Source organism: Molossus molossus, unplaced genomic scaffold (assembly GCF_014108415.1).
Source record: "Molossus molossus isolate mMolMol1 unplaced genomic scaffold, mMolMol1.p scaffold_m16_p_11, whole genome shotgun sequence".
Taxonomy (NCBI): Eukaryota; Metazoa; Chordata; class Mammalia; order Chiroptera; family Molossidae; genus Molossus; species Molossus molossus.
In genome coordinates, this window is record NW_023425346.1 from 81,076,340 (window position 1) to 81,103,938 (window position 27,599).

General features: G+C 39.9%; 1 protein-coding gene across 11 annotated transcripts in view; it reads right to left on the minus strand.

The window, feature by feature from the left end:
• INO80D (INO80 complex subunit D) overlaps positions 1-17,786 on the minus strand; it is a 75,394-nt gene extending 57,608 nt beyond the window's left edge. For 2 of the 11 annotated variants that reach the window (XM_036253753.1, XM_036253752.1), the window contains exons 1-4: positions 12,103-12,953; positions 1,605-1,637; positions 519-611; positions 167-413 (exon numbers count right to left, since the gene is read on the minus strand). In XM_036253753.1, the coding sequence (XP_036109646.1) occupies positions 167-384 (218 nt within the window). In that variant the 5' untranslated portion in view covers positions 385-413; positions 519-611; positions 1,605-1,637; positions 12,103-12,953. Of the gene's footprint in view, positions 1-166; positions 414-518; positions 612-1,604; positions 2,229-12,089; positions 12,954-15,551; positions 16,190-16,734; positions 16,865-17,437; positions 17,458-17,587 lie in introns of those variants that run through there. The other 9 variants (XM_036253742.1, XM_036253743.1, XM_036253744.1 and 6 more) reach the window with 9 other exon arrangements.
• Between the last annotated feature and the right edge of the window lie 9,813 nt (positions 17,787-27,599).

The following is a 27,599-nucleotide window of genomic DNA, read 5'->3' on the forward strand; positions in this document are numbered from 1 at the left end:
CTACTCTATTTTTTAAAAACTGCCACCTCTCATCTTTAGAATCATTTCAAAGTTTACTTACAATACTCCCAGAAAGCATCATTTACATTCACCGTATCAAAAGAAAAAAGAAAATTTCCCAACCTAAACATTAAATCAAAGATTGAGTCCCATTATTAGCTCTTACCTACGATCCTCTGATTTGGGGATGGGGTTGGTGCAGCGTTGGCTGTTATACTTGGCCACATATTCACATTGCTTGAAGGGGGCAGTCTTGTCCTCCAGAACGTGTCTGATACAGAAAGCGTAGCCGTTGAGTCGCCGCTGCTTGCACAGTTTGGGGCTATATGAGCACAAGGGCTTATTGTCAACCTCAGAGAAGTGTATATGTTTCCCTTCATACATCACGTGACTCTATTCCTTGTGAACATCAGCTAAAAGACCACCACAAAAAAAGAAACCCAAATGATAAATCAGAGAGTATAAGGCAGATTTAAGTTGAGAATTTCACTGAGGGACTTCTGGCCCCACAGCCATACCTGATTTTAAATCTTCTGCACCATAGCAATGTTAAGAGAACCCCAAGGATACCACACTTTGGAATGCTGCAGAATCAAGATGAAGCAGATTGTCTACAAAAATATCAAAAGGCCTAGTTAACAAATTGAAATAAGCAAAGTCTGCTCACCTCAGAAGTAAAATAATAGGACTTCACCCTTCTAATGGGATGATTCTTCATTGTAATCCAACATCTCAATATTGAATACAAATAAGAAGCATAAAATATTAAGTTACCTTACCCCTCCAAATTGAACTAAATACCTTCTCCTCTGGTTAAGTTTTGGAACCATCTCAAAACAGTCAGGGGTCTTCCACCAAACAAATGTCATAAGGGTCTTTCATTTCATTACTGGTGCTTAAAGGCTATACCTAGTTTCAGAACCCAAATTTCTTTACAATGCCAGTAGACCTCAAACTTCCCTCAGAAAGTCTACATTTTTTTTTTATGTTGACAAATATTTGGCAATTTGTAACAAATGTTTGTGTGAAATACAAAAAAAAGAACAAATTTCTATTTGTAAAAGTCACTTTCCCTTTAATCTTCCCCCTCACTTATCCCATCCAAATTATAAACTTTTTGAGCCCAAACACTAGTCACCTGACTACACAGTTCCACCACTCAGTTCAGTGCTTGGTACTACCTGGCACTCCCAATGACACTAAATAGAATAATAATCATGGTTTATGAGTCTTTGGGGTTTAGTAAGAAAATGGAAGACAGAAATGATACAATATTCACTACCTCTCTAAAGACAAAAGTTCCAGCAGTAGTACTTATGCATAATAACATCACACAGTCTACAATGAAATTGAATCAACTAAATTGTCAAGTCAGGATTATAGTGGGTTGATGTGGTCTAACACACTTTCTCCACACTCCAAAAGTCACGCACATGGCTGATGAAACAGCTTAGATACCAGCTACAGAAAAACTCAAGAAATACTCTCTCCTTTACTAAACTCAATAGGAAATTCTTTGTACCAGTGAATGACAAGATACATAAATGCTTGTGGAGTCATCAGATACATTTGTTCAAGTCCAGAATCTGGACTTATTTTGTTACCTTGAACAAGTCATTTAACCTCAGTTTTCTCATCTGTAAAATAGGGATAAAAACAGTAGCTATGTTATTATTAGGCTGCTCCAAGGATCAAATGATAACAGAGCATGCAGCACACTGAGTACTGTGCCTCATACATGTTAAACAATGAACAAATGAAAATTATCCATAAGTGTTAATTCTTATTACTACTATACTCTACCTGCAAATGACAAAAGTAGAGACTCTGTATTACCTTTAAGAAGTATTTCACTTACTCTGGTAGGAAAAAAAAACCTGAACTACTAGCTTGGTTAATAAAAATCATATTCATTACTGAGTAAACCAAATAATATACCAACATAAAACAAAAATAACAGCTTTCCCTTTTCACTTTATTAGGGTGCAAGGAAGAAAAGCTGGATTCAACATTTGAATTTAGTTGCCCCGAATGTCTGGATGTTCAGGACAGGATAGATTTCTAAGAAAACACATGCTGTTTCATTTTTACACTCTGGCCTGCTCACCCACCTGGCAAACATAAATCCTTCATAGATTAAGTAAATCTACAATAACTTCAGAAAAAAATACATTGGATATAAGAGAAAAAAAAGTAATTTACAGAATCAATTTCATTGCCATTATGAAGCCGGCAGCCTATATATCTATATGTATGATAATATTTTGTAAATCACAGAAAGACATCTGAGGGCAGACATGGAGGGATATGAAGAGCAATGTTTACCCTTTAACTGACATATTCCAGGTATGCAATTGTATCTGTCAATTGATTTTCCCTTTCTTTTCAAGTTTTACACATTTTTTTCTTATTGAATTGGCCACAACTACAGGTACAATGCTAGTAATAATGGCAACCACTGTTACTCCTAACTTTAAATGAGACTGTTTTGAGTCAGTGGTAGGAATAACACTGACTTTTTTTAAAAAAATTTATTTTTAGAGAAGAAAGGAGAGAAGGAGTGGGGTGGGAGGTGATATTGATGTGGGAGCAAAACATCAATGGGCTGCCTCCTGCACACGCTATCCTACCAATGATCGACCCCACAATCGGGGCATGTACCCAGACCAGGAATTGAACACAAACACAGCAACCTTTCAGTACACAGGATGACATCCAACCAACTGAGCCACACCAGCCAAGGCAATAATGCTGACTTGTAACATGATGTATTTCCTATTATGTTAAGGAAGTATCGAGTTCTATTTCATTAAGAGTTGTTTTTTAAAAAAAGAACTCAAAATTAATGGTTAGCCCAGCAGGTGTGGCTTAGTGACTGAGCGTCAACCCATGCACCAAGAGGTCACCGGTTCAATTCCCGGTCAGGGCACATGCCCAGGTTGTGGGCCAAATCCCCAGTTAGGGGCATGCAGGAGGCGGCCAATCAATGTTCTCTCTCATCAATGTTTCTATCTCTCTCTCCCCCTCCCTTCCTTACTAAAAATCAGTAAAAGAAAAAATAATTAATGGTTAATTTTACCAAATTCTTTTTCAGCTCCTGGAGAGATGATCACTTTTCTCTTTCATACTTTTTAATGGTGTATTTCCTGATACTAAACTTATAATCCTAGGATGATAGCTACATGGTCATTATGTATTATTGCTGCTGAATTAAAGTTGCTAATATTATTTTTAATCCTCACTTGAGGGTGTGTGTGTATATATATATATATATGTGTGTGTGTGTATATATATATTTTACATTTATCTTCAGACAGAGTGGGAGGGAGGGAGAGAGACAGAGAGAGAAACATCGATGTAAGAGAGACACATCAATTGATTGCCACCCACACGACCCCAACCAGGGCCAGGGATGAACCGCAACCAAGGTACGTGCCCTCGGCCAGAATCAAACCTGGGACTCTGGTCTGCAGGCCGACATTCTAACCACTAAGCCAAACCAGCCAGGGCTATACTTGCTAATATTTAAGATTGTTGTATTATTAGAATGGTCTAGTTTTCTGTTTGTGTGCTTTGCAAGAATTTGGTATCAATGTAATATTTCAAAATATAATTTGGAAAATCACTCTCTTTTTCTGTGTTCTTGAGCAAGTTAAAAAGCACTGAAGTTCTCATGTTCCTTAGAAGGTTGCCTGGGCTTAGTAGTGCTTTTTGGTAGTGAATCAGGTTTTCACATTTATCTGCATACAATTTAGCAATGTGACCTCTTACATTTAATTTCCTAAATATATGTGATTTATTTTCATATTCTGTGTATTCACATATGTGATACTTGTGCTTTCTCCCTTTGCTCATGACAGGTTCAATAGGGTTTATCTGTTTCACATTTTTACCAATAGCCTCTAAAAAAAACCCAACCAAGATCTTTTAGCGTTTTTAGTATCTCCATGTATATTTTCTAATTAATAAATTTCTGCTTTTATTTTGTTTGTTTTTTTAAGTTTTAGAGAGAGAGGAAGGGAGAGGGAGAGAGAAAGAAACATCGATGTGAGTATGAAACACTGATTGGCTGCTTCCTGCATACCCCCCACCAGGAGATAGAGCTGGAAACCTGAGCATGTGCCCTGACCAGGAATCAAATCTGCAACTGGCAACCTTTCTGTGCATGGGACGATACCCAACCAATGGAGCCACACTGGCCAGGGCTAATTATACTTTTCTGCTTTTTTTCCATTTATTATTTTTTGTAACTTCTTGGGCTGAATTACTCTATTTTCATTTTTTCTTGCTTAGTAATATATGAATCTTCCTGAATACTGCTTTAGCCATATCTCAAAGGTACTAGTACACAGAATTTTGATTATCAGTACTTTCTAGTTGATTTGGATTTGATATTTTAATTTCTCCTTTGACCCAAGAATTTAATTTTTTCAGATGGTAAAGTTTTATGTTTTCCTTGTTGTAGTTCTAATTAAGACTAAAAAGCATATCTGCATATATTTCTGCTTTTTGGATTTGACCATTTTCTTTGGGGCCTAACAGGGATTCTTGAGAAAGCACATTCATTGTTTCTAGGGTATGTTGTCTGTTATAGCATATATCATGGTATTAATGTCCACTGTTATTACTTATTCTGTCTGCTTGCTCTTTGGGGAGCTGAAGGAGGTAAGTCAAAATCCCCCACTATAATCTGATTTGTCTGTTTCTCCTTATATTTTTTGTTTTATAAATTTTAAAGCCATGTCATATATGAGATTCATAACCACTAGATTATCACTCTTCATAATTAGGAAAAGTAACTCAAGTGATGATTTTTGTCTTGAATTCAGCAGTATCTGACACAAACACTTGGACTCTCATTTTTTGGTCTGAATTTGCCAATTCTTTGCCTATCCTTTTACCATCAAGTTTTCTGAGGCACTTTAAATCATGGGTCAGAAAACTGGCTGACAGGACAAATTTGGCCCACTGACTATTTTGGTAAATAAAGTTTTATTGGAACACTATCCTGTTAATCCATTTACATGTTGTCTATGGCTGCTTTCATGCTGTCACAGTAGAGCTGAATAGTTGCAACAGAGATTATATGACTGCAAAGCCTGAAATATTTACTAAAATATTATCTGCGAGTTACATTTTAGATGGCACCTCTTAATTAGTTTGACTTTTTTGCTCTGTTATTTTCTTTTAATAAATGGGTTCATCCGACTTACAATTTTATATTTACTTATATGGCAAATATTTCATCTTAATTTTATATTATTTCTTTACATTGCTTTTAGCTTTAAATTCTTATCTTTTTATTACATATTTTATTATATAGTCTCGTTTTCTTGAATGATTTAATCTGATTTTTAGATAACATTTCTTTATTGCACACTATGAAAATTAGTATACTTAGCATTAGTCATGATTGACTCATGTTGTGAATGAGAAAAATTTCCATTTTTTTAAACTATCCGTCCCACAGTATTTTTTCCTTGTTATTATTTCTACATTGCCATAGTTTATAACATTTTAATGTTGGTTCTATATTTAAATTTATTCAGTGCTAACCATTAATCCTTTTAATTTAGTTTTCAATTCACCTCTGATTCAATTTTTTATAACACAGTCACCTCTCTTCTCTATCCACTCTTCCCCCTACCCCTGAGACCCAAGGCTGACTTATGGAATCTAAGCCATGGTTTTCTGTTTAGAAATATATGTCAATTGATAATATAAACTATAGCCTGCCTGGACATAAAATTCTTGGTTCATATATATTTTTGTCTACTAAATCTGTATATATTTTTTCCCATATCTTCTAGAATGAAAAAGCCTGAGGCTAGCCTCTTTATTTTATGAGGCTTTTTTTTTTATTTTTTTTGGTATGTGCCCCTAGCGGGAACCGAACCTGGGACTCTCTGTTCTACAGGCCAACACTCCAGCTGCTGAGCCAAACTGGCCAGGGCTATGAGGCTTTTTTTTCCATTTTGACCTAACAATGTCTTTTTTTTAAGGACTAGAAACTACTTCAGAATTTCAAGTCTTCTGTCATTGTGGGAAACTTAATGTCTTGAAAAATTTTTTCTGCTTCATGATTATATTGTCTTCTTCAGAGGTATCAATTATTGGTAAGCTAGATTTACTATATTCTCGCTCTCATCTTTTTAATTTTTACTTTTCCATTTTGAATTGCTCAAACTTCTCAAGCTTACCTCCAATAAACCCAGCTATAGTGTATATCTGCTGCTTTTAAAGTGACCTTCATTTCTATTAAGACTACATTTTTCTCCTTTATTTTGTACCAGGTTCCACCAGCTCACTCTTATCTCTTTCTGTTGTCTTATTTATACACTCTTCCCTTGAGGGAATGCTGGACAAGTCTCTCCAATTCACAGGGGCCCATATAAAACTGATTTTAGGGAATGATAATGTAGGCTTTATTTCTCTTCAGGTGACTAAGATCGGCAGCTATAAGGCTGTTTACTGCCAGTTTGCCCTCCACTCTAAAATTCCTGCAAAAATAGCATGACTGTATAGTTTGTCATTCAACCCCACCTCTCTTGCCACTCAGGGAGCCCAATGTATACACTAACTTTGTCATTCCAAGTATGAAGTTCCTGGTTTTGTCCACATAGTGGGTCACCTACCTGTCTACTGGGGAGAAAGCTGCTCCCCTCACTCTGTCTGAGTTCTCCAGAGAAAATCATCCTCTCTTGCCCTGTTCAATTTTCACTGTACTTAATAGCACTAATTCACATATTCTGATTATAAGGTTTTGTTACTTATCAAGATTGAGTTTCTTTTGTTTCTCATTCTCCTTATTACTTTGTTAGTTTAGAGAGGAGAGAACAGAGATGTCAGTATCCTGAAATCATTAACCAGAAGTATCTTGTAAAATTCTTTATAGTAAAATATAGGTGTGGGCAAAAGTAGGTTTATAGTTGTTCATATGAAAAACAATAATTAATAAATAATAATACAAGAATAACCTTTTCATGTACTCACAACTGTAAACCTACTTTTGCCAACCTTGCATACTAAAATAAAATCATAAAACAAATGTATTATAAAACTTTTACAACAAATTACCTTTGTAATAATTTTCTATCTTTTTTTTTTTAATCTTCACCCGAGGACATTTTTGCACTTATCTTCAGATAGAGGGGGAGGGAGAGAAGCAGGAAGAGAGAGAGAGAAACATCGATGTGAGAGAGACACATCGACTGGCTGCCACCCGGGCTGGGGACAAACTGCAACCAAGGTACATGCAGTTAGCGGGAACCAAACCAGAGTCTCTGGTTCACGGGCCAACGCTCTAACCGCTGAGCCAAACCAGCCAGATCTCTATTTTTTAAAAAATTTTCCCCTTTTATTGTTTTTGAGAGAGAGAGGATGGGAGAGGGAGAGAGAGATAGAAACATCGATGAGAGAGAAAATAGACTGGCCGTCTCTTGCATGCCCCTCACTGGGGATCAGGCCCACAACCTGGCCATGTGCCCCGACCGGGAATAGAACCAGCGACCTCTTGGTGCACGGGTTGACACTCAACCACTGAGCCACACCAGCCGGGCTAGTTTTCTGTTTTTTATTTTAAAGAGTCAACACGCTACTAAAGAAGTTACTAAATTTGATTAATTTTCACTGTTAAATTGACATGATTCTAGTTTTAATGGTAAGTACTTATTTATTAAACATTTATGAAAATCCATCATTTTCCCTGAAGCTACAGAGGATGTAACAGTAGGAGAATAATTTTTGCCCTTAGAATATTATAATCAATGAGATGAGATGCATTCAAAAGAAAGGAAGTGGCCTGGCAGGAGTGGCTCAGTTGGTTGAACATCATCCTGTGCACCAAGGGGTCGCAGGTTCAATTCCTGCTCAGGATCACAAGCCTGGGTTATGGGCTTAGTCCCCTGTAGCAGGCCTACAGGAGGCAGTCGATTGATGTTTCTCTCTCTCAAATAAATTAATATATATATATATATATAATATATATATATATAATATATATATATATATTATATATATATATATATTTTATATATATATATATATATATTTTAATACCATAAAAGGAAAGAATGTTTGGGGGAAAGGCACTCTGCTTTGAAATCTAACTTCTTTCTGGGTATTATTTATTATCAAAATCACTTTGTATATAAACTGGAAACAACTATTCCTCCTGTCTTCTCTACCTGAATAGGTTTTTCATTTTTTAATTAAAGAAGAAATCATGACAAAAGCACTAAGGCAGATCTCAGGGAAAAGACCCTACAGTTTTTTCATTCTTTACATCTAACCTCCTACAACTCAAATTCTTTACCCCTACTCCACCAAAGGTGAAGTTCACATGTTCTTCATTCTTTGACACTCACTGTAAGCTATAAAGGAGAGCCATGGCTGGTTTGGCTCAGCAGTTACAGCGTCAATTCGGTTGCAGGTTGGATCCCCAGCCCTGGTTGGGGTCCTGCAGGAGGCAGCCAATCAATGTCTCTTTCTCACTCGATATTTCTCTTTCTCTCTCACTCCCTCCCTTCCACTCTCCAAAAAAATCAATGGAAAAATATCCTTGGGTGAGAATTAACAAAAAAAAATAGACATAAAGGAGAGAAGACACACAGAGCATATAAAGTCCACCTGATCTTAATCAAACTTCTTATAGACCCTAATATTGAAATACTATCTTATGTCTAATCCATAAAGAAAAACTACACATAAGCTCTACCGTTTTTTAAATCTTTATTATTATTATTGATATTTAAGGGAGAGAGAGATAGAAACATCAATGTGAGAGAGAAACATCTATCGGCTGCCTCGGGCACACCCTCCACTGGGGATCCAGCCCGAAACCAGGGCACGTGGTTTCCCTGACCAGGAATCAAACTGGGACCTCTCAGACCAAGAGCTGATGTTCAATCCACTGAACCAACCACAAAGGCAGGACTAAGCTCTACCTTTTAACACATGATGTATATCATTTAAAAGTAGAAGGGAAAGAATCCTAAACAGACTCAATTTATTAAAACTATAGCAAATTATTATCTTCAGCTATGGAAATAACTTGCTCAGAACATAAGGGATCTATGCTCCCTTAGGAGGAGAATGCAGGTAATTAAGTACTTTAGAGTGGCAGCAGAATATACACCCTTATTCATTTATTACCAAAAAGAAAAAAGAACGATTACTGAGAATAGTCTCACAGAAGGAATATCTCTCCATGGAATACATATCCATATACTGGAATTCAAGAGTTAAAAATATGGTTAGTTGTAAAATCTTATTAAAAAAATCCTCTTTGATATTATATGCTGAGTTTAACTGGAAAATAAAACAACTCCTTTCTATAGTTTCTTTCATCTTCCAAATACAGAGGAATAAGATATCAGCAGGGAGGAAAGTAAGAAAGATAAGCTTTTAACAAAAGCAACCTACAGCCCTTTCAGTCTTCCAGCAGCAACCATAAACCAATTTGAAAAAAATATGAACATTACTCTCTTTGGGACTGCTGCTGCATCACCTCCATGTGGAATCTCTGTGTGTCATTACTGTTCTTTTGAGTCTCATGTTTCAGAAGCATGTTCATTTCACTGCCACAGCGTTTTCCCCTAATTGACACCTGTAATTTTATATTCTACCTCCTTTTATGAGCCTAGACCTATAACATACCTTACAATTTTTTTAATCCAGCATTAATCTAAATTCTAGTTTTCTATATATTTAATACAAATGAAAAGAATATTTACTTATCCCAGAGCTGCATACTTTAAAGTCTTAAAAATAAGCTTCCCACCCATTAAGCTTTTTTTGAAGAGTTTTAATTCAAATTCATAGAGCAAAAAAATGTAATAAAATACTAAACAGATGAGCATATTAATTTTTTTAAACTAACATCCAAATATTAATATGAAAAGCAATAAAATTAAAAATAATAAAAATTACCCAGCCGGTGTGGCTCAGTGGTTGGTTGAGCGTCAACCCATGCACCAAGAGGTCACCAGTTCAATTCCCGGTCAGGACATATGCCCAGGTTGTGGGCCAAATACCCACATGAGGGGCATGCAGGAGGCAGCCAATCAATGTTCTCTCTTATCGATGTTTCCATCTCTCTCTCCCTCTCCCTTCCTCTCTCTTTGAAATCAATAAAGGAAAAATAATAATAATAAAAATCAACCAATGGCCATGGCAGGTTTGGCTCAGCGGTTGGAGCGTCGGCCTGTGGACCGGAGAGTCCCGGGTTCGGTTCCCGCTAGGGGCACGTACCAACAACAAAAAGTCAGTTGATGTGAAGAAAAACTGCCTAGCATTCAAAAATATAAACAATATTCAGTATAATATTCAAACTAGAATATTTAAAAATAAATGCTTATTGAATGTCTATTCTGTGCTAAACTGCACTGGACAAATAAGTTTGCATTATGAGTTTAAATTTAAATGGCCTTTAAGGTAGTTGAGTTCCTCACCTGATTTATCAGAAAGGTAGAGTTTATGCAGAAGTTGAGAGCACTTAATTGTTCTAGTGGGTATCAGAGTTGGTGCTCAACTCTGGTTCTCCTAATTACTAGGTCTATGACTTTGGGCAAGTTATTTAGGTTTCATTTTCTCATATGTAAAGACTGTAATAGTATGTACCTCATTGAGTCTTTTAGAATTAAATTAGGCATTTCATGGGACTGTGCTTAGCATGGTACCCAGCACATAGTAATCACTTAATGTTAACTACTATTAGAAGCTGTAAGTAGTAGTTTATTAGTATTATTTTAATCTACAATCTGCAGAGCTAAAATACACTCTCTAGCTACTAGTGGTTTTCTGAATGGCACAGTGGATTTCTCGATTAAGTCAGGCCCTCCCACCTTCTTGAGGCTATGCTAACAGAATCCACTGAGAATTCTTCCCTATAATCCATATTAAAAATCTAATACTCAAAATACTGTGTACATCCTATACAGCATCTATACACTGATGTTCTTGTGATGGAAAATACTAGCAGAATAAGCAGTGCTTAACTTGGTTATTAGCTCCAGTACATCATCCTTTATAACAAATGCCTTGAGTTCCTGTCCATGCCATAGTCACTCTCAATTGTTATAAAAACCCTATACTGCTGTACAAGAAGAAAAAGTTGTCACTATAATTCTCAAAGTTCTTTTGTTCGAAGAATCTGAAACTAATGGCCTTTTTGTAGCTAAACTCTACATACACTGTTCCATCCTTATCTTACTTGACCTCTCTGTAGCATTTGACTCTGTTGACCACTTTCTCTTTCCTGAAAATCTTTCTGGCTGCTCAGTCAGTGGATTAATTCCTCTTGCCCCCACATTCAAGTGTCAATGTTCCCCAAAATGTTCTTTACCTTATTTTATGGGATGCAAGATGAAATACCTTACATAGGCCACCAGGGTTGGCCAGGGGCAGATTTTGGCAAACTTTGCTCATCTAAAGGGGACTGATTTTTAAAAATGGGTGCAATTTAAAAAATTTTTTTCAAAAGAGCTAAATTCAAATAATCCCACAAAATATTCTAATTTTTTTCATGTCAACAGCTCATGAAAACTGTTAAAATACAAAATGTACGACCTTGATAAATTTTATATATCTGTTCCCTCATCTATGAAATGGCACAAACACAAAAAGTATGAATCAAACAAGACACTTTTGCCTGGCCAGTGTGGCTCAGTGGACTGAGTGTCGTCCCATGGACTGAGAGGTCCCAGTTCGATTCCTGGTCAGGGCACATGCCCAGGTTGTGGGCTGGATCCTTCTCCCTCACACTGATGTTTCTACCTCCCTCTCTCTAAAAAGTAAAAAAATAAAAAACATATTAAAAAAAAAAAAAAGACACTTCTATAAGCTTTTATTTTAATTTCTACTCTACATCTATCCCAAAATTAGATTATTATCTCAGGTTTCAAACCAAATGTACCAAATTGTGAATATGAATAAATGCATTTTTCTGGACAAGCCATAAGGTTCATCAGCTTCTCAAAGAAAACTAAGAACCACTGACTAAGCCAAATTTTTCTTCTACAGCTTCAGCTGTCATCTATACAAGGAAGATTCCCAAATCTACATCAGGTCAACCTAGGCAATCAATTTACCTCTGTAACCAACCTCTCCACTTCTCTCCACGTCCATTGTCACTGCCATCACCACAGTTCAAACCTTAATCTCGTCTCAGCAGCTCTCTCACTGGTCTAATTCCAATCTTGCTCTCCTTTATTCCACCTTTGTACATCTCAAATCCTCTAAAACACAGAAAATTTATTTGGCCAAAGGCCATCAGGGTCTGCTTAAAACTGTAAAAGGAATCTAAACTTCTTAGCCTAACACATAAACTTAGCTTCTGGCCAGACTGACCTCTCCCTCTTGCACTATTTATTGCTATTCCTACAACTCCTACAATTCGAGACACAGAATACTCTCTGTCTTCAGGCATTTATTCATACTTTCAGGTCCCACCTTCAGAAATGCCTTTCTAAAACTCTTCCATTTGCTTAGGGCAGAAACACCCCTGGAAAGTCCTTACTTTAAGGGCTGCCCCAGGGCAGCCAGAATAAATAGGGAACCTCCAGGCCTCCAGGAGATCTATCCCTTATCATTCAAGGTTGTAAATGTCAGAGTTTTTTCCTTCTCCACTAGACTAAAAACTCCTCAAGGACAGAGAATGTGTTTTTGGATTACAGGGCCCACAGTTAAATGGAAACAGCACAGGCTTCAGCAACTCCTAGCAAGGCCTAGGTAAACATCCCACCCTCCCAAGGTGAGGCCACACACAACTTTAAGAGTTTTACAGGATGAGCTAGAAGTAAACCCACCTTCTTTGCCCACTGGTATACTTAGCACTCCTTTACATTTGCCAACTCACAGAATTCAGCAGCAGAGACTAGACTTACATCAAGCTGCTGAAAGTTTTTATGAATATACAGCTCATTTTCTACTGATACAAAAATATATATTTGCCCCATGAAGGTAATTATAACATTCTATCTGTACTCAATAGTCACCAGTATTATTAGTATATACTGAATCAAAACTCATTCACCTTGGAAAAATTCACATGGAGAATACTGAAACTCTTTAGAGGAAAAGAATATCTAAAGACCATGCACCAGGCACCATTATGTGCAAGTCCTCATTTAATCATCACAGCAACCCTATGAAATAAGGTATTATTATCACCTTCGCTGACAGATGAAGAAACTGAGAATGAAATTAAGTAATTTGTCCAAATCACAAAGGTAGGATTCAAGGCCAGTTTGACTCCAGAGCCCAAGCTTTAACCAACAAAAAACTACACAACATTGTTAAGTGGAAAATCCTAAGATTATGTTTATATCGTATGCCACAAAATCATACAAAACAAAGAAAACACATCAAAATATTAACAATGGTTATCTCCTGGGATAAACAGATCAGTGTGGAATGAATATGAGAATGTATTACTTTTAGTCAGAAAAAACGCAAACAAACAAAATGGTATTTAGATGATGCTAACAGAAAGGTAAGGTGGGCTAGAGGAATTAATATTTAAGGAGCACTGACTAAGACCCAAGCACATGGGCTATCTTGCCTAATCCTTACCTCAAAAAGTGCTATTTCCATTTTACAAATAAAGAAACCAAAGATGAAGTAACCCATCCAGTAGAAGAGCTGGGATGAGACCCCAAAGCCTAGTCCAAATGTGTCTGACTATATGTAGGATGTCATGCCACAAATAAAACTGAACCGAAAAGCTGTCTTAAACAATCAGAACCACCCTGGCCAGTTTGGCTCAGTGGTTAGAGCGTCGGCCTGCGGTCCGGAGAGACCCGGGTTCGGTTCCCGCTAAGGGCACGTACTTCGGTTGCAGTTTGTCCCCGGCCCTGGTTGGTCGTGCGGGTGGCAGCCACTCGATGTGTCCCTTCACGTCGATGTTTCTCTCTCTCTCTCCCTTCCTCTCTCTCCCTCCCACTCTATCTGTACAAAAAATGGAAAAAAATATCCTCGGGTGAGGATAAAAAATATATATATATATATATAAAACAATCAGAACCAAGTAGCCTGACATCTTAAGTGCAAAGAGGGAAAAGAGAGAGAGGCTCTAGATTTTAACATTAACTTTTAGTGGAGAGTATCTTTGTAAAGTGTCTCAAAATAGCCAGAATTATTGTCTAAAATCAGCATTACAGTCAGAGCTCTGGGACAAACAGAGTTACATTAGCATAAATAAAATGGGCTTGGATGGGACTCCATTGTATATGCAGTGGAGTATCCGCACTGGGGACAATTTGCTGCTTCCAACCCATTCTCACCTATCTACCTATTGCTTACAAGTTACCAAGTGTGTGGGGAGAGACTGGGTTACAGGTCCAAGAATACTGTTAACTGTATTCAGAAATAAATGGCCTCTCATTATCCATAACTATTGTCCCAAACCTGGACAGTGAGAGCTGCTAACCCTGGGGGAACATCTCAGATAAGAATGAACGGATCGGAATTTTTTTAAATGACTTGCTTAATTCTGGATGCTCTGACTGAGAAATTCTGAAATCCATCTAAACCAAAATTTCATTTCTCTAAAAACAGCAATGACATGATTTGCTGAGAAAAATAGTTGGGGTAGGGTATACAAATTTACTTCTACAATCTTTCAGAGATAAGAAAAAATTGTGTCAGACTTATAAATCAGAATAAATACCTACTTTTGAAACTAAATATTTAAGAGTAAAAAAGTATCTCACCAGAGCAACTTAAAACTAATTCCATACTTGTCCTTAAGTTTCTTATTGGTTTCAAATAAAATGTAGCTTTTGAAAGTAACAAACCCTGTCTGGCCTGTGTGGCTCAATGGTTGAGCTTGGAGCCATGCACCAAAGAGGTCTCAGATTCGATTCTTGGTCAGGACACATGCCCAGGTAGTGGGCCCGATCCCCAGTGGGGGGCATGCAGGAGGCGGCCTGTTGATGTTCTCTCTCATTGATGTTTCTATCTCTCTCTCCCTCTCATTTCCTCTCTCTCTCTCTGAAATCAATAAAGGAAAAAAAAAATTAAAAAAAGAAAAAGAAAATAACAAACCCCACCATTCAGGAATAAAGAAGCCCTTGAGGCTATTAGATTAGAAAATTAATATATGTTTGGGTCAGGGTGGAAAAAGTACACAACTTTTGGAATTTGTATATATAGTTTTTTAAAAGCTTAGGAATGTGAAATTAAAACTGTATCTCTAAAGTATCAAATTATGAGGCAAAGAGATTTTTTTAAACCATAAAATATTGAAGGATTTCTTCCAACCAGTATGCCCTATAAATGACAAACTACCATAGAAGTAACAATTTTGAGTACACAGTATATAAAAACATCCAAGTCAATAAGCAATTTCAATTAATCAATAAAGTTAAACCACCATTAAATGTAATTTGCATTTATTGTATGAAACCCATATAATCTCAAATATCAAGTCTTTGTTAAGAACAATGCTAAATGGCCGGCTATCTATCACTACAGAAAAACAGGAGTTTTATTTACTCAGACAAAAGGAAAAGACACGTAGTAAGAATCACAGAGGAGTCTCACTTCCACACCTGACAGTAGTCAGCACCGACCAAGTCATGGGTTAGCAAGTACCCGCTCTTCAGGGGGTAAGTGTGCCTGGTAGGGTGCTGAGAATGTGGAACACCTCTGCCAGCCAGGGCACACGTACACACACGCAACATCCTGTCCCAGGTCCACTAAAATGGGAAGGGGGAAAAGAACAAATGAAAGGAAAAATAACCTCCCCACACATGCCCACACCGGAGGCTGGCAGTGGGGGGCAGGGTACATTAACATACCAACTTCCATACTAAAGAACAGCCAGGGGAGGTTAAGTGTAGCCGCAGGAAACATCCCATCCCTGAAAACCAGGACGTCGGGATTTGGAAAGTTAAGTTTTCAACTTATCAACAAACAACTTTCAGAGCTCGTGGCACCAAAATACAGCTCAAATCGAATCCGTTCAAACCCAGAAAGCACACACACACAGAAAACACGATGTCAGCTCCGCTCAGCTCCCTGAGGGCTCTTCACAGACCCTTCTGAGTTGCAGCAAGAACCAATTTCCTTAAAATCCCCATTTTTCTATTGCCGAGGTCGAAAATAATAAGATAGCACATAAATATAAGTACTTATTATCAGAATAAATCAACCACGGATCCTCGAACCGTGTTTCAGGAGCTGCCCTGCCCACCCCACCTCCTCTCCCTCCTAATTTTTAGTGCGTCCGGGCGCGCTGACAACCAGGGTGCCCCCCTCGGGCTGTTCACATGCTCGTTTCCCCGGACAGTGACCGAACAGGACAGGAAACTCCTGCATCTGGGGGCTGCCCCAGAAACCCAGCCCCTCGGGGTGGCAGTGCCCTCCGCGCCGCTGCCCCCCTGCAGGGCTGTCCCGCGGGGCCCGGGACCGCCCGCCCGCCTGCCCGCGCCCGGGGTGGACGGGGTGGGGGTGCTGGACCGGCAGCGAGCGGCCGGGTGTCCGGGGCGAGGCTGGAAAGGCGACCAGGAAAGCCTGCACCGACAGAAACACCACCTGAATTTACCTCCTCCCTTCCCACCGCAAAAACCCGTCACCAACTAAGCTACGAAAAATCCTTGGAAAACTTTTCCAGACGGAAGGCCCGGCCCTGCCCCAGCCCGGGCTCCGGGGAAGGGGCTGGAGTTCGCCGCCCGGGAAGGGCTCGCCGGGGAGCGGGGTGGGGCGCGGGCGAGGGGTGCAGGGGCGGAGTACCTTCAACGGACAGGAACTGGCAAAGAGTTTCAAAATAGCCGAGTGCTCTCCCCTACGCCCTCGGGGGTCGCGAGCGCTAGCACCAGGGCTCCCCGAAAGGAGGGCAGCCCCCCATTCGGGCCTAAAAGGAAACTTTCCGGGCCGCGGCTGCACCTGACTCCTCACCGCCCCACCACCCCACCCCACGCCCGCCAGGCCGCCTGCCCCGCCCCGGCCCGGCCGCCCGGAGCGCGGAGGAGGGGGATAAATAAATTCAACTATTACCGGATGGGGGAGGGGGCGTCGCGGGAGACCCGGGGGAAGGGGTGGGTGGGCGCCCGTGCGTGGGCGCCCGTTCCCCACTCCTAGGCCCTGACGCCCCTGTCCCGGCAACCCGGGCCTACCGCCCCGCGGGGGAATCTCCCGGCCGGCGCAGGTCTCGGCCCCACAGCGCCGCCGTCCCGCCCGGAGGCCCCGGAGGGCCCGAGGGGGCGCGGGGAGGCCCGGGCGCGGGGGCAGGGCGCGGTCGCCGCGGGGCCCGCCGGCCCGAGGCCTAGCCGGCACCCCCCGCCCCACACCCCCACCCTGGCCCGCGCAGGCCGCGCCGCTCGCCCCGCTCCGGCCTCGGCTGGACCCCGTCCGCCCGCCCGCCGTCGCCGCCCGCGGGCGTCCCCGAGGCCCGCAGGTCCCCAGCCCCCGCCACCCCGGCGCCGGCTCCTCTCACCCTTTCATTCTCTGTCCGGGGCCTGGCGCGGGCCGGCGAATCCCCGGCCTCACGTAACCGCGCTCGCCGCCCGCCCTGCCTGCGCGTCCCAGCCCGCCGCCCTACGGGAGCCCGGGGATGTGGGCCGGGCCTGGGGCCGCCTCTGCTTACCTTTCAGCTGCTTTTTTTTTTTTTTCTCCTTCCCCCCTTTCCCCTCGGCTGGGCTGACAGATCAGAGTGAGAGGCGCTGGCAATGGACTAGGAAGCTCGGCTGCCGCTGCTACTGCTCCCCACTGGGCTCCGGCGAGAGCCTTTCCCTGTCAAGCAAGAGGGGTGAGGATCATATTTTTATTTTGGAAACTAAAAAGTGCTCCCAGGGTCGGTGATTATTAAGGGGAAATCCCTGAATATACTCTCCAGCCAAGAAGGCAGGGCTGCCGGGGCTGCACAAGAAGAGGCAGCAGCCTCCTACAGCACCACTACAGGCACTGCGAGGACATAACACCAGAGAGCCGCTCCTCGGCCCTCCGAAACGACAACTTTCCTACCATCTTGGAGGCAGAGGGAAGGGGGGCCGGGGGGAAAAGTGCACCCGCGCCCGATAAAGTACAGATTTCTACTTCTCGTCCCTGGGAGAAAGTCCACACCTGCCGTCCGCACCGGCGCCCGGGGCAGAGCGGGCCAGAAACGGGGGTGCTTGAGAAACGTTTTCATTTGCACCAGGGGGGGAATGTTTCTGCATCTTCTGATGGAAAGAAATCTTTACAAGACCCAGGTTTTCCGGTGATTATTGTTTTCTATTTTCTATTTTTTCCATGTGAGTGACAGTGGTATTTTAATTTTTTTTTTTCCAGGCTCATAATGATTTCTCTCCGTTACAGGTCTAAGCTGTGTGTCTGGTGGTCAGTTGATAAATTTGTACTTCAGGAGACTTCATAGGCACTTTGTCTTTATGTGTCTACTTATCTGCATATTTATATGTTTTTGTCTGTATAGGTCATTGTTTCCTTATATATAAAATTGCGTGTTATACATGTGTTTCCCTCGAAACTGAGATTGCTGGCACAATTGTAAAGGGATGTCCTTTGTCTCCTTTTCTCAAAGCAATGTAAATAAAACCTACTGACTGTCCAGAAAGGCATGGCACAACTGTTTGTCACAGTGCAAATAAAGGCAGAGATCACTGGGGGGTTAAATACAACTTAAGTATAACTGACCCCCTTTCTGGAAAGAATCCTAATCCTGTTATGGTCTGCCCATGAAGAAAGGTTACTGTCAAACTGGAAATAGATTTTAAGAACAGCTTTAGATTTTAAGGAAAATGACTCTTAAGAATTCGTTATATCCAGGCATTTTACTTTTTAAATGGATGAAGATTCTTTAAGGCTTTAATCTTACATGACCCACGTGGCTGTCCACTTTCTGTTGTGTCACAGAATTGAGAGATGGGACTTTTTGTTCGAGTCGAAATGTTGTCGGTTCAGAACTTCCAGTGTGCTGCCAGCCTGTATAAATTACTTTTAATGCATTGCAATGGATGTCATCAATCTTTTTTTAGTTAGCAAAGCTTAGTAGATAAATAGAATCAAAGTTACCTGATGGTAGCACAGTGGTGAGAGAGAGAAAGGCGCTGCCCACTTGCAACTATTCCCATAGAACTCTTACTGGAGGAGAGTAAATTGCAGAGGTATTTTTATCTTTCTGTTTGTTCTACAGAGAATGATGAATCTTACACTTATTTTCTGACACATGTTGGCTAACCTAGTGGGAATTAATGTGTAACATTACTGCCTTGAAATCTCTTTCATTTAAAATTTATTACAAAGTCTTTAGAAATAACTGGGGACTACACTTCAAAATATTGTTTGAGCTTACAAATTTAGAATATTAAAGTAAGTTCAGATAATTCATAAGTGAGTTCAGATAATGCATGCATCATGTTATTTTCATTCTCACCCCTATCTTTATCATCCAAGTTTTCCCTCTAGGCGCAGGTATGCCTGAATAGTCGAAGTATTCTTTTGTGTGTGTTTGTTTTTCTTTCTTTCTCTGGTAGAAAAATCTAAAATAATTAAAATTCACTGATTTTTATCATCTTGGAAACTTGAGTTGTGAAGTTGTGTTTTATTTACAGTTTTTTTAAACATTTGGGGATCAAACACAATGGTCATAACAAGGAAATCACTTATCTTAATGTAGAACTCTAGTGGACTTGGGAAATGTGTTTTTGAACAACTTGTTCCTTGACTATGACATGACTTTATAGATATGCTTTGAATTTTTTAAGAAATTAAGATGTGTTTGCATTAAGCTGGCCTGCACCCTTTTATGCACTCCCTCTAGTGACCAATAAACTTGTTTTTGAGATGTGTTTCTGGGGACAGGGAAATGGTGTGTAGTCTTAGCATTTCAATGTCTTTCTCTTTGTTTGTATCTTTTTTTTTTTTTTTTTTTGGTGGTATGTGCCCTAACCGAACCCGGGACTCTCTGGTCCGCAGGCCTACACTCAGCTGCTGAGCCAAACTGGCCAGGGCCAATGTCTTTCTCTTTATAAAGCTTGTCTTGTACAAGGCTATAATCCATGATGTTTATCCACCAGCTGAACTAAGTAGCCTAGATGGGGAATTATAGCCCAACCAAGAAACAAATCCCACTTTATTTGCAATATTGGTGAGTTTGGCCAGTGTTTATTTCAGTTGGTAATTGAATTTATTTCAGGTGCTATGTCTCTATAATTCCCAGAGGCTGAAGGTGCTAACAAAACTACTAACATAATTAAACTTAAATAATCCTGTTTGCTGAATAAAATTCCCAGTACTCAAATTTGGCTAACATTGAGCAGCTAATGCATAGTGGTAACCTAGATGGGCACTTTTATGCATGTGCTCTCATTTAATTCTCCCCAAAGTACTATTTTTTTTTCCTTTCTTTCTTCCTCCTCCTCCTTTTCTTTCTCCTTTAAATACAGTTGGGATAACTGTCTTCACTTTCAAGGATTGTAGACCTACTTGGCCCTAAAGCTTCCCATAAGATTCCAAATCTTCCTCCTGCTTTAGACTTTCCAAAGTGCCTGCCACACAGCAATATGATCTATATCTGGAAGTACTAAGCTATTATCATATATTATTTGGCAAAAACAAGCTGGAGTACCCAGAAGTTGGAGCCCTCTTTGTTCATTAGTCGCAATCAGTGGCTTATTTCACCCACCTTTGTGAAGTCTTGCACTTAAATTTATCCATTGTTTTAAGGAATGCAAAAAATTAATATATTTTTCTATTGAAATGGCAAATGTTTGCTGACAGAATCACCAAGTGTTTAAAAAGACACTGACAGCAGACATGGTCATACAAATTTAGTGGGGTGTTTGTTTTTTAGAGGGCTAGGGTTGTGAATATAAACCTTCCCTAGTTATACAGATATTTTTTCTAACATTTCTAAAGGCAGACTCTAAAATTATACTGAGTCCCTAGCTAGTGTAAAAATTCCCAAGGAGGTGAAAAGGTAGAAGTGATGTGTGTACAGAGGCTAAAGTTTTTAAAACCAAACTATTATGATGGCCATAAACACAAATTTTTTTCACTTTAAGCATTTCTGTTTTGGAAACATTTGTTGGTAATGTTTATATCTAAAACAAAGATTTTGGTTTTATTATGGTTACTGTGCCTTGCAAGGAAATGTTTCTGAGACAAGCGTTATATTTGGCAGACATCCACAGCATAGCTTTAGATTATTTAAGTGTGACATTTCTGTAATATAGAGTCAACAAGTCAAAACACATGATCAGGTAATCTCCCAAGTTCTAACACCTAACACAGCACTGAGACCTAAGAACTATTACCTGATGCCAAGTCAAACCAAGAAAGTTTTTTTTAGTCCCTACATAGGCCAAAAGATACCCTCCAGGAGCCAGATAGTCACTGGCAGCAGCAGGAGCAACACTGATCCCTGGTGGCATTTCACTGCCTTCCAATCATGGTGCAGGCAGTGAATGTGATGTCATAGCCTAGGCCAGCGGTTCTCAACCTGGGGGTTGAACGACCGTTTCACAGGGGTTGCCTAAGACAACAGTAGCAACATTACAGTTATGAAGTAGCAATGAAAATAATTTTATGGTTGGGGGTCACCACAACATGAGGAACTGTATTAAAGGGTCGCGCCATTTGGAAAGTTGAGAACCGCTGGCCTAGGCTGTCCGCATTCTTGGGCCACGCCACTCACTCCTAACCTTAGGCCAAGGAAAACAACTTTCCAACTGAACTCATCTTTTAAATAATGATTAGTGCCCTGACTGGTTTGGTTCAGTGGTTAGAGCGTCGGCCCACAGACCAAAGAGTTTTGGGTTTGATTCTGGCCAAGGGCCATGTATCTCGGTTGTAGTTCATCCCTGGCCCTGCTTGGGGTTGTGCCAGAGGTGACCAGTTGATGTCTCTCTCTCACATCAATGTTTCTCTCGCTCGCTCTTCCCTCCCCTCCACTCTAGGGATAAATAGAAGAAATATCCTCCGGTGAGGTTTAAAATAATAATAATAATAAAGATTAGTGAAAAGAAACCCCCTAAAGCAGTATTCAGGATTGGATTTGGGTAAAATTATAAGTGATAGCCCTTTCTATAATTCATAATGAAAATACTGTGTCCCAGAAGAGGTGGTTAGCTAAACATTGTAGTAAGAAGAGAAACCCATAGAGTCCTCAGAATAATAGGCAGAGTTCAACACAAAGGTGACAGTGTTCATTTCTGTCACATTCCTGGTTAAGCAAGCTTTTATGGGCCCTCTGGGAACTTAACCACTATTTCCATGGGAAAATAAATTCCAGGTTCCAAACAACTAATTTACAGTGACATCTGGAACACAGTCCATTAATAAGTTTGGACTTCCTGTACTATAATGCATTTGACATATATTTGTTACAGACTTCCAGAATTCAATAGTAAGGTTGGGAAAAGGGGGGAAAGTCTTCTCATTCAATTAAAATAAGGAGTAACTATTAACACAATTCAAACACTTTGATTTAAATTCAGGTAAGGAAGATTATCAGATATAAAATAGTCCAGTTATAGTACACTAGGAAGGAAAAAAAGACCTCAGTAACTAAAAATTTTATTGTTTACCTTAATTGTATACATTAGTGTTTCTATTTTATGCATATTTGGGTGCTTTATTATGTTACAGTATTTGCATTTTGTTTTATTCTTAAGGAAAACCAGAAAGAAATGAGGAGACCGAAGTTGATAAGATTCTATTAAAATCACCCAATTCCCTGGCTGGTTTTGCTCAGCGGTTAGAGCATTGGCCTGAAGACTAAAGAGTCTCGGGTTCGATTTCCATCAAGGGCATGTACCTGGGTTGCGGTTCGGTCACCAGCCCTAGTCTGGGTCATGTGGAAGGCAACCAGTCGATATGTCTCTCTTAACTTACATTGATGTTTCTTTCTCTCTCCCTCTCTGTCTGAAAATAAATGGAAAAATATCCTCAGATAAGGATTAAAACAACAACAACAAAAAATGACCCAACCTCATCCATTAGGCTGATGCTATTTTTCTCCATCAGCAAGCCATGGCCATTCCTGTCCTGATGCCCCAGTTCTCAGCTCTACCCGTTAAACCCCACCCTGCTTTGAGGCCTTGCTCAGAATCTTGTCCCTGAAGCCTTCTGGTGCCAACCTGATTCTACAGTGACCTTAATTCTTACTTGAACACCTTGGGTTGTTTGCTAGGTTTTGTGGGGGTGATCCTCACCTGTGTTCCTTTTATGCAAGAGGAGCGTAGTGGTTAAGAGCTCAATCTCCAGTCAACGCCATCTGGCTTAGAAAGTTGGCTCCACTATTTTCCTTGGTACCGTGACCCTGGCAAGCTACTTCTTAGTTTCCTCATTTGTAAAAATAGGGGTAATAATAGTACCGACCTCATTGTGTTGTGAGGATTAAACAGCATGGTGCATGTAAGGCACAAGGCAGGGTTTCCAGCACATAAGTGCTGTTTAAGCTCAGCTGCTGTCTTTGGTTGCTTGCCAGTAAGCACCTTACAGGCAGTACGGCTCAAGGTCAGGGAGTATTGTTTTGTTTTGTTTTGTTTTTAAACAGTACCAAGACTGGACTTAGCACTAGTCACCAGTAGAGGTCAACACAGAAAAAGATGAAAGAAGACTATGATTATGGCATACCAAATATGTTTATTAAAACAGAAATAGTCCACTGTTTTTTGTGTTGTGTTTTTTTTTCCAGAAATTTTGAATATCCAGATAGTTGAAAGTCTGCAATAAATAATTTTGAGTTTAGCTGAGCTGTTGGTGTCCTTCAGATTCAATCACGGTCCTAAAAAATATAAAGTGGAGGTACAGGAAGAATATATACAGAATACTTGACAGGAGAATATTGGGACTAGTTAAGGCCTTTTTCATTAGCCATTCTAAAGAAGGAAACACATTTAAATTTCAATATGAGGTATTGAAGAAGAAAGACTTGCCTGACTTGAGGCATAAAAAGGATTCTGAAGTATCTCCAAAAAGAGTTATCCCACAAAGGGAAGAGTAGATGTTTGACGTGTAATATTTCCAACTAACATTATAGCATTATAACATGATATAAAACATTATAGGACAGGCACTGGTTTATTGTCTTAAAATGCACATACTGTGTCCGGTAGGAGGCAACATGTGGGGTTTAGAGCAGGAAACACGTGTGAATCCCAGAGCTAATATTTATTTACTAGCTGTACAAACTGGGGCAAGTTCCCTAGCCCTCTCAAACCTCAGTGCTCTTATTCTTAACACAGTTGCTTGAGTAAGACGATTTATAGGACCATGTCTGATGTATAGGACCATATCTGATGTATAACAGCCACTCTATAACTTTCAGTTTCTCTTTCTTTCCTCCTCACTGAATTCATAGAAAGTGCCTGGGATCAAACTAGGACTTTAATTAGAAAACTGAAAAGGGACTTTGCTCTAGGATAAATTCCTAAAGTATTGAAGAACAAATACCGAATTAATGAGAACCCTACTTACATATTTACTATTTTCTTGCATGATTTATGTAAGAGTTCTTTTGTTGATTAAAGTTATTAGTGTTCTTGAGTACATGAATGTTTAACTTTTAAAAATATGATTGGCCCTGGCCAGTTTGGCTCAGCGGTTGGAGCGTCGGCCTGCGGTCCAGAGAGATCCGGGTTCTGTTCCCGCTGGGGGCGTGTGCCTCGGTTGCAGTTTGTCCCCGGCCTTGGTTGGGTTGTGTGGGTGGCAACCACTCGGTGTGTCTCTCTCATGTCGATGTTTCTCTCTCCCTCCCTCCCACTCTGTCTGAACAAAAGGTGGGAAAATGTCCTCGGGTGAGGATAAAAAATAAATAAAATAAAAATATGATTGAACTATACCATAAGAACAGTCTCAGCCAATACAAAACCACAAGTATTTCTTCACTCAGCTATGTGCCAGACTGCTGGGCATTCCCTAGCACTTGGCTCTAACAGAAAATGATTACAGGAGTCTTATTCAGAGTACTAGGTGTTACAGTGGCAAAAGACCTCACCTGAACTCTGTGGCATAGTATGTTTGAAACAGGGGACTTAAGAAATCAGTTTAGCAGCTTATGACCTACTAAAAAGAACAGGCCCTGGCCAGGTAGTTCAGTTGTTTGGAGCGTTGTCCCAACCGCCAAGGTTGTGGGTTCGATCCCCAGTCAGGGCACATATAAGAATCAACCAATGAATACATAAATAAGTGGAACAACACATCAGTGTTTCTTCCCCTCTCCAATCAATCAATAATTTAAAAGAATAGAATGATGTAGAATAGAAAATATCCCAAATTACTGTGGTCAAAGTATTATTTCAGGAAACAGTTCTTTCCAGTTCCATAGGTGTGTATGTATATTTTTATGGTGGATTGGAACAAAAGGTTTGCAGGGCTATGCTATATATCATAAGGCTGAAATTTGTAGCACCCTGATGGTTAAGTGGTGAACAGGACAGACAGTCCCTGTCCTCACTGGCTTTCCAGTAGTCTAGGCATAAGATAAAGGTCTGAAGTGGCCTGATTGAAGACTGTAAAAAAGATGGGGGCTGAGAGGACCTTGAGACCACTGGGCTTAAAAATACTGTTTTTTCAATTTTTTTTCCAACTGCTGGCCAAGCTAAACATGTCTGTGGTAAATTTGCTGGCTGATGAAAATGTGTAACACTGGATAGGTTATCTCGTCAAAATACAGCTTGTCTATACAATTTAGCTTGCTGTACCTCAGGGACACGAAGAAGCCATTGTGTGGTCAAAAGAATGAAAGAAAACCTAGGAAATGCTAGAATTCTCTGCTTGGAAAAATAAATGAACAGGGTTGTGATTAAAGTCAATGAAGGAAATAGATTAGCTGAACATTAATTAAATTGACCTGTAAGTCAAAGATAACTTGAATCTCAAGTGAGGGATTTAAGACTAAAAGTATTTTTTCGCACAGCAAATTCTGACCATATAGAACTTAATTCAAAGACAGAATTATGTTGCAAGGTTAACTTTGCGAACAGTTGAAAATAGGAGACTCAGCCCAAAGGGGTTAGCCTTCTCTCCGTTAGTGAAGTATATCTTGAGTGCTCCCTGGGCACTGTACTGAGTTAGGCTCTGTGGTGTGGAGAAGTAAAAGAAACTATTACACACAGTTGTGCACGGGAGTTTACCATCTAGTTGCAAAGATAAATGACATCGGGGAGCCCTTGGAGAACAAGCAAGGATCATAGTAGGGAATGGAAAGGGCAGAGTGAGGAGAGAAAGTTGCTTTGGGTTGGAAGAGATCCAGGCCCCAATTTGGTAACTGAATAACTGTGGGTTGCTCTCAGAACTGAGTCTCTTTCGCTACTAAAAACTGATGAGAATCCTTGTGTAGATTCAAGAAAATGCATGAAAATATCTAGCACAAATGGCCTGGCTGGAGTATTTCCATGAGCTAAGAATGATATCATGAGTCTTCCACTACATATTTTTTTCTTAGCTTCATTTCAGCGTTCCTGGAAATACTCCAGCCAGGCCATTTGTCCTAGGCACATACAAGATACTATATGAGTGTTTGTTGAATCTAAATGGGGTGGATTTTTTTTTTTACCTGGGGCAGAAGATATATAGCAATGTAAAACAGGAGTGAGCATTTCTTCTCCACAGTAAAACAGGAGTTGTGTGCTGAGAAATGGTAGAAAATAAGGAAGTAGGGTAGGGCCCAATTAAGAGGACTTTGAAAGCCAAGCCAAAAAGTTCAAACAGATATAACAGCAATAAAGAACCATTGTTTGTACTTAAGCAGAAAGGATCTTATGCTGTTTAATTATTCGAAAAGGATCTTCTACTATTTAATTATTCCCCCCATTTTGTAGGACATGATCGATTATACCATCTGCTCCTCAAGGTAACTTGGCAGCTGTTAATTGACTTACATTGTTCCCTGAGTTTTGCTGTCACCGTAGATGGGTCTAGAACATAAGAACAAAAGATTTGCACAAATACCTTTCATAGTATACGTTTCCTTTAAATTCTAGAAGGGAAAAAATCAATATTGGCCAACTGGGAAGAACTAAATAAGGATTTGTATAGTCATCAATCATTTCAGTTTTCTCAGAAGTTATTATCATGATGTTTTATATATCTAAATGTTTTAAATATAAAGGAAGAGCAATTAAGTAATTTAATACCAACAGAATTTATACTTCAAATGGGGAAAGAATGGACCATCTCGGTTTGTGGTAAGATACACAGATGCTTCCTGTTGCTCTGTCCAGAACGATGTTAACATTAACCTCAGAGAAGGCCGTTAAGCCAGCCTTGCGCTAGACAGCAAGCACTGTGTTTCTCTATGGAGGAAGGAGAGTTGTTACCCAAATGTATGAGCAGTAAAGGGAGTTCTTTATACAGTAATCACTGATGATGTGATAAGTTATTTTTCAATCCTTATGGTGTGTGTCTAATTCCCTGAAATGAAGCTAAGAAAAAAATACATAGTGGAAGACTCATGATATCATTCTTAGCTCATGGAAATACTCCAGCCAGTCCATTTGTCCTTCTTTATTCCTATTAGAGGGGAGTTTCTATCTTGTCTGAATAGTGTGTTATTGAGTTCTTTTTTGCTTCTTTCTTGACTTCAGTTCAGAGAACTTCTGAAATGTTTGTTCTTTCAAGCTGTTGAAAATTTTGTGTGTCTATAGTTTTACATG